Consider the following 8,216-nt stretch of genomic DNA (forward strand, 5'->3'; position numbering starts at 1 on the left):
AAGAACATATACAACAATTTTCCCTGAGAAAAAAGCCAAATCCATGAACTGCTGTAATTTGGAAACATAGTGCTGAGACCTTACTTCTCCCATGCCTCTTGTTAGCCGTTTTGATGAAACTCAGTATTGACAGAATCCCCGGTGATCACATCCTCCAAAGGCCCAGAGCCAAATATAAACACAGGTCAGGAAACTAAGAGAGAGGAACAGACTTCCTTTTGGCACCAGGTAGGTGTTGCATTTATGTGTTCTAACAAAGGAATTATAAATGCCTTTCCACGTATCAAAAACACCAACTCTCAGTACATGCTGTGAATGGAAGGGGAAGAAAAATCACCTGCCTCAAATCTATTCTCATCATTGGAAATAGAACTGTCTCAATACAAGTCAACTAACTCTCTTGAAAGAATCAGTGGGCTTAGTCCATATTTCCTCAAGTAGCTGTGCTTAAAATTTCACATAACTATATAAATAAAAGAAATAATATATTCAAAGAAATTCTTTAAGAACTAAAACGAATTCTTGCAAACTGTTGAATTTTGTTAAATCTGAGGGAAAGAACAGTCATTTATTACCAAAGCTAATCTTGAAACTCAAAGATTAATTTATTTTATATACCTGAATTTATAGCAAAAGAAAAGTGCTGTTATAAGTCAGTATAGAGGAAAATTGCTGTTTATTAAGTGATCCTTGGTGACTCAGATAGTAAAGAATTTGCCTGTAATGTGGGAGACTTGTGTTTGATCTGTGGGTCCGAAAGATTGCCTGCAGAAGGGGATTCCACTCCAGTACTGTTGTCTGGAGAATTTCATGGACAGAAGAACCTGGCGGTCTATAGTCCATGGGGTTGGAAAGAGTCAGACATGACTGAGAAATTGACACTCAAGCAAAAAAGAAATATGAAATCAATGAAATAAGAAACTCATCATTAAAGAAAGTTAGTCAATGCAAAGTTAACAAAACGAAACCCAAAACAGCAAAGATACAAAAAGTGACTTTAGCCAAAAGCTGTTTGTCCTGTGTATCAACAGATAGTCTTATCTCTATTTTCCCTATTAGTTTTACTTTGAATATAAAGCAACTTTTCAGAGAGTACCTATGGTATACAACATGGCTTTCACATGTTTTCTTATTTAATTCCCATAACTACATCTGAGGAAGGGCTTTATGTGAAGCTAAGAGACATGAAACCACAGCTTAAGGTGGTAAAAAGTGTCTAGTCATTCTTTTTTACATCTTGTGCTTTGGTAACATGGACATAATCAAAGGTATTTTGTAACATGGTTTGCAGTATTTGAATTGCTATTAATAACTTACATCAGATCAGATCAGATCAGATCAGTCGCTCAGTCATGTCCGACTCTTTGGACCCCATGAATCGCAGCACACCAGGCCTCCCTGTCCATCACCAACTCCCAGAGTTCGCTCAGACTCACATCCATCGAGTCAGTGATGCCATCCAGCCATCTCATCCTCCATCGTCCCCTTCTCCTCCTGCCCCCAATCCCTCCCAGCATCAGAGTCTTTTCCAATGAGTCAACTCTTCGCATGAGGTGGCCAACATACTGGAGTTTCAGCTTTAGCATCGTTCCTTCCAAAGAAATCCCAGGGCTGATCTCCTTCAGAATGGACTGGTTGGATCTCAATAATTTTATTAAATAGCTTACTTTACACCACATTGATAATAAGGCATAGAGATCCAAACTCATTCATTATTCATTCAATACCAGGAAGTATTATTTCCAAAGCATGGATTTTTGGAACATAATATTCATTAATTTTTAATGAAAATATATTCAACTGTTAATTGGATGTGAAACACGTTCAACATGTTCTATATTTATTTATTTGTTGGCACTCACAAAACATAGTCATATACTATGCACTACTAAAAGTTCTGCAGTAAAGAAAACCTTCCTTAAAAATTGTTTAATCAAGTATTTCCCCAATATATTAAATATCAAAACCTTGATTTTTAAAATTTATTTATTTTTAATTAAAGGATAATTGCTTTACAAGAACCTTGACTTTTATGTACTTTGAGTTATATGATAAAAACCTAAAAGAACATAATGATCTAACTATTCCTGGATAATTATACCTGAGTGAAAATTCACTCCAGTGTTCTTGCCTGGAGAATCCCAGGGACTGCAGAGCCTGGTGGGCTGCCATCTATGGGGTCACACAGAGTCGGACATGACTGAAGTGACTTAGCAGCAGCAGCAAAAATTCAGATATGGGATGAAATATGACAAAAGCATATGCATTATACTTGAAATTAGATTTGAGACTTTTTGACCACCAGGATTAAAAAATATTGAAAGTTTTCTATCTTAATTTAAAAATCTGATATGGACTAATTCAAGCCATTGGATAATAAAATGGGAAATCAGGATGAAATAATAAATATCTATTGGAGGAGCAAAGAATGACTTCCTGCAGTGAGTGAGTTTTAACAATTAAGGTATGTTAGGATAGACAGTTTTAAAATTTGTTACTTTCTATATTCTAGATGCCCATAATTATCATTTTCCATTTTTATGGATAATCATTAATTTTATTAGGTGATATTATATACATGCATATATATATGCATATATATTCTATTCATTTGTTATTTTTATTGCTCAACATATGTTTTTTGTCTAAGTGGAAAAGTTGTTATAGAGAATAATTTTGCTAGATGTCCCAATAATTTATCTGTTAAATACTGATTTTTTTTTTTTTTTTTTGCTCTTTGTTAACAAATGTACTTTCTTTAAATATGAGATTCTTGTCTATGTCTGGAATTTGGACTATACTGTTATCCAGGATCTATCTCCTGAATTTTCTTTTTTAAATATAGGGCTCTTCATGAGGAATTTAATTTCTCTAGTGGTTCTTGTATGGTGGATAATGCCAGGTTACATGCACTGGTGACACTTTGTACCAAATAAAGTTTTATATCTGGTAAACTTTTCATACTAAAAAGAATTAGATTATTATACATTCAGATCAGATCAGATCAGTTGCTCAGTCGTGTCCGACTCTTTGGACTCCATGAATCGCAGCATGCCAGGCCTCCCTGTCGATCACCAACTCCTGGAGTTCACTCAGACTCATGTCCATCGAGTCAGTGATGCTATCCAGCCATCTCATCCTCTGTTGTCCCCTTCTCCTCCTGCCCCCAATCCCTCCCAGCATCAGAGTCTTTTCCAATGAGTCAACTCTTCACATAGGTGGCCAAAGTACTGGAGTTTCAGCTTTAGCATTATTCCTTCCAAAGAAATCCCGGGGCTGATCTTTAGAATGGACTGGTTGGCTCTCCTTGCAGTCCAAGGGACTCTCAAGAGTCTTCTCCAACACCACAGTTCAAAAGCATCAATTCTTCGGCACTCAGCCTTCTTCACAGTCCAACTCTCACATCCATGCATGACCACAGGAAAAACCATAGCCTTGACTAGATGGACCTTTGTTGGCAAAGTAACGCCTCTGCTTTTGAATATGCTATCTAGGTTGGTCATAACTTTCCTTCCAAGGAGTAAGCGTCTTTTAATTTCATGGCTGCAGTCAACATCTGCAGTTATACATTACTATTATTATTATTGAGGCTTCCCTGGTTGCTCAGGCAGTAAATAATCTGCCTACAATGCAGGAGACCCAGGTCCCATCCCTGGGTCAGGAGGATCCTCTGGAGAAAGCAGTGTCAACACAGTCCAGTGTTCCTGCTTGCAGAACTCCCTGAACAGAGGAGCCTGGCAGGTTTACAGTTCATGGGTCCACAAAGAGCTGAACAAGACTGACTGCCTAGCACTTCACTTTCACTTTCAGCTTATTATTATTAACTAAAACCATGCAGTTTTCTAAAGCTACTAGCAGACGGAATTCATATATTCAAGTTGTTCCTTTGCTTATTTTCTTTCTTCTCTTACCCTCTGCAGATCCGTCTTAGAGGAGTCACATAAATGGCTGACAGCAATGTCAGTGGGATAACTGAATTCATCCTCCTGGGGCTGACTGATAACCCGGAACTGAATACAGTCCTATTTGTGGTGTTTCTCTTAATCTATCTCATTACTGTCCTGGGCAATGTCTGGATCATCACCATCATCCTGGTTAGTGATCAGCTCCACTCTCCCAAGTACTTTTTCCTTAGCCAGTTGGCTTTCCTGGATTTCTGCTATTCCTCAGTCTTCATTCCTAAGCTGTTGGTGAACTACGTAGCAGGACAGAAAGTTATCTCCTACAGTGGTTGCCTCCTGCAATACTCCTTTGTCAGCTTGTTCCTGACCACGGAATGCTTCCTCTTGGCTGCCATGGCCTATGATCGGTACCTTGCCATCTGCCGCCCTCTTCACTATAAAGGTCTCATGACACCCACCTTCTGCATCCACCTGGTCACTGCCTCCTATCTACTGGGCTGTGCCAACTCACTCACCCACCTGTCTGGTTTGCTCAGTCTGTCCTTCTGTGGACACAATGTCATTAACCACTATTTCTGTGATATCCCACTGCTTTTCCAACTTGCCTGTTCTGACACCCATTACAGTGAGGCTTTATTTACCATCCTCTCTGGAGCCACATCAGTGGCTACCTTTCTGATGGTGGTTAGTTCTTATCTGGGAATCCTTCTCACAGTCCTGAAGACACGGTCTTTGAGAAGCAGATACAAAGCCTTCTCCACATGTGCCTCCCACCTAACGATAGTGAGTGTCTTCTATGGAACAGTGATTTTTACTTATTTGGGGACCAGCTCTAGCTACCCAGACGAGAAAGCCAAAATCTTGTCTGTGTTCTATACCCTTTTGCTGCCAATACTAAATCTTCTGATATACGGCATAAGGAACACAGAAGCCAAAGAAGCAATGAAAAGAATTATCATGAGAAAAATATTTGCTCAGTGACTATGATTTTCAAGCAGAAACTTTTAACAATAGTAGTTGATGCTACATATGGATACATTATTAAATATGTGAGAGAATTTTGGAGAAAAGAAGGATGATATTTTAAATTTAGCATATGCACAAAGATACTTTTCATTGGCGTTTGGAAATAGATGCCCAAACATTATATCACATTTTATGTGTGTGCATATACATTCATACATATGCAATACTTTCTGTCACGAAGGAAGAAACCGTTTCTTTTACTTTCTTAGGTTTATTAATTAAAGGACTGTGGATTAAATTGACAAAAGGTAGATTAATGGGAGAATAAATGAAGTTTATTCATATGAACATCAGGAAGTTCACGGTTCACATATTGCTGAAGCCTGGCTTGAAGAATTTTGAGCATTACTTTACTAGAGTGTGAGATGAGTGCAATTGTGCGGTAGTTTGAGCATTCTTTAGCATTGCCTTTCTTTGGGGTTGGAATGAAAACTGACCTTTTCCAGTCCTGTGGCCACTGCTGAGTTTTCCAAATTTGCTGGCATTTGAGTGCAGCACTTTCACAGCATCAATAATTCAATAATGTGACAATATAGGAAAGGAAGAGTGAGAAATGGCTTCTGTGAGAAAAACAAATGGGCTTATAAGGGAAGAGATGGGAGATAAGAAATCTTGGGGCATCATTTATTTAAGATAGAGGCAGGTGGCCTTCTCTGTCTTTTCCTGGAAGACAAAGAAGCCCCAAAGAGAGGTGGTTTATGGCAGCCTCACTCTCAGAAGTTCTGCCTTCAGTCAGATAAAGGAATCTCTGAGAAGTCTCTCTACATTGAATCCAAAGTATCTCCAGTATACAATAATTTTATACCACTGTACACTTTGGATTCCTTCAATTCCAAAATTATTATTTTGAATCTCTTCTAACTTCTTCTGTAAGAAACTGACACCATCTTCTACAGGTTGTTTAGTTATAAAATATGATTTTCAGTTTTGATTGAATAATAATGAACCAGTAGATGATAATCACACAAACACCCACACATACATGCTTCTATACAAAGCACTTCCCCCCAAAAATCAGTTACAGACAGTGGTCTCAATTTTCCTTCTTTTTTAAACTCTATAGGAACTAATCCATTTTGTAGTTGAGGAAACAAAGGATCAATGGAGTTAAAAGCTTGATCAATGGAGAACACAGGTATACCTGTGGCGGATTCATTTCGATATTTGGCAAAACTAATACAATATTATAAAGTTTAAAAATAAAATAAAATAAAAAAAAAATGAACTATCATCTGAGGATCCAAATGTTAAACCCCTAGTTACTGTTTCTAAGTTAACTGGAACAAATAAACAAGAAGGAAAGATTAAAAAAAAAAAAGCTTGATCAAGATCAAAAAAATCAAGATTTCAGAAGTAGAATTCAAGCACGCATATGTTCATATATTAGAATATAGTCCTCCTACCATTTTACATAAACAAATAGAATTCCCTATATGTATTTTGTAATTCCATATCAACCTACAGAAGACACCAACACAACATTGTACATCAATTATACTCCAATAAAAATTTTTTAAAATGTATAAAAATAAACAACAAAAAATCGTGATTAGTGTGAAAGTCAAACCGTAGAGAAAGCAGTTCAATAAATGTGGATGTGTGGTTGTAATAGATTATTACAAAGCATTTATATTAAGGACATGAGATACTGACTGAATGTGTGCTTAGTCATTCAGTCATGTCTGACTCTTTGCGACCCAGTGGACTGTAGACCACCATACTCCTCTGTCCTTGGGGATTCTCCAGGCAAGAATACTGGAGTAGGCTTGCTCCATGCAAGATCCAGGGGATCTTCCCAACCCAGGGATGAAACTCAAGTCGTCCACATTGCAGGCAGATTCTTTACCATCTGAGCCACCAGGGAACTGATTGAATATATCAAAATCCACTAAGGTATCTATTGAATACCTGGTAAAATCTTAATACCATGCAGCATATTTTATAATTTAATTTAATTTTCACAAACGTGTAAGGTGGGTAGTACTGTCACTTTGCAGACAAGGACACTGTGAATCAACGTGATAAGAAATGCTTACATGGCCATAAAGCTAGCAAATGGTTTTTCTGAACACAAACTCAGAATTATGTTTCCCAGTTCCAAACATCTTCAACTAAAGCATAGAGTCTTCATTTATAAAATTATGATTAGAAAGACTTGAAACTTAAAAACATTAAAAATGTTAAAAACTTTTATATATTCTTAAGGGAAAAATATAAATGCACGCACGAAAATGAAATGCAAGTGAAAATAAAATATCCTGGATTCCAAACACCCTACTCTCATAAAAGATAATGCGTCCTTGGAAAAGTGGTTGTTTCCCCAGGAAAATATAAAATAAACCTGGAGTACCTTGCGCTTCCAGGGTGTAGGAAGTAAAAATAAAACAAAGAGAAATGACAAGCATGTACAAACAACAGTGCACAGAGGAACAGTGATGTCCCCACTAACAAAGCTAGAACAATTTGAACAACAAAGTAAGTGATGACAGTGTTGGATAATAACCTCAAAGGACAAAGCACTTATAAACAAGTACGTACTGGTATAAATAAATGCATAAGAACCACTCTCCCTTAGAGGACATTTTCAATTAAAATACATTGAAAGAATATGGGAAATGGAAATTTACTATGAAAGCACCACTGTGATATTCATTAGATGTAGCTTATTGATGGATTCCAAAAAGTATCAATGAAATAACCTTACATAGTCTGTTTTCTTACATATATATGAAATTGTATAAAAGACATAGTAAATGATATCAATTTAAGTAAGAATGTTCATACTGCATATATATGTAATTATATATTCATATTAATTTATGTAAATTACATAATAAGGAATCATATTTTTACAGTAAAGAATTCAGGCAGACACTACCTTAACTAAGTGACCAAGTTTAATATTACTAGAAATATTGATCAATGTAATGTATCCTCTGATAATATGAAAAAGGCATATATATGGGCCTTTGGTACTTTTTCCCATAATGAATAATTTCAAGTTAGTCATGAGAAAAAACCAGGCTAACTTAAATTGAGAGACATTTTTCAAAATACTTGACCAATTTCTTTAAAATACATCAAGATCATGAAGGAAAAGGAAAGGAAAAGAGGCAATCACTGATAACAGAAAACTAAAGAGATAAGACATTAACTGTGTTGCCAAAAAAATGACCTCTCTTTGCTAATATTGAAAAGAAATATGGAGACAGAGTTTTGGAGGTGTAGAAAGGAGTAGCTATATTACTTTGCCAGTCAAAGGGGAACCACAGCAAACTAATACTTCCA

The 8,216-nt window shown here is 36.5% G+C and overlaps 1 protein-coding gene across 1 annotated transcript; it reads left to right on the forward strand.

Moving 5' to 3' along the window:
• Positions 1-3,944: 3,944 nt before the first annotated feature.
• On the forward strand, positions 3,945-4,883 carry LOC109569593 (olfactory receptor 5J3-like). Its single transcript, XM_019975108.2, has one exon. It carries the CDS (start codon positions 3,945-3,947, stop codon positions 4,881-4,883), a length of 939 nt encoding a protein of 312 aa, XP_019830667.2.
• The last annotated feature ends 3,333 nt before the right edge of the window (positions 4,884-8,216 follow it).

Source organism: Bos indicus, chromosome 15, assembly GCF_029378745.1.
Source record: "Bos indicus isolate NIAB-ARS_2022 breed Sahiwal x Tharparkar chromosome 15, NIAB-ARS_B.indTharparkar_mat_pri_1.0, whole genome shotgun sequence".
Classification (NCBI taxonomy): Eukaryota; Metazoa; Chordata; class Mammalia; order Artiodactyla; family Bovidae; genus Bos; species Bos indicus.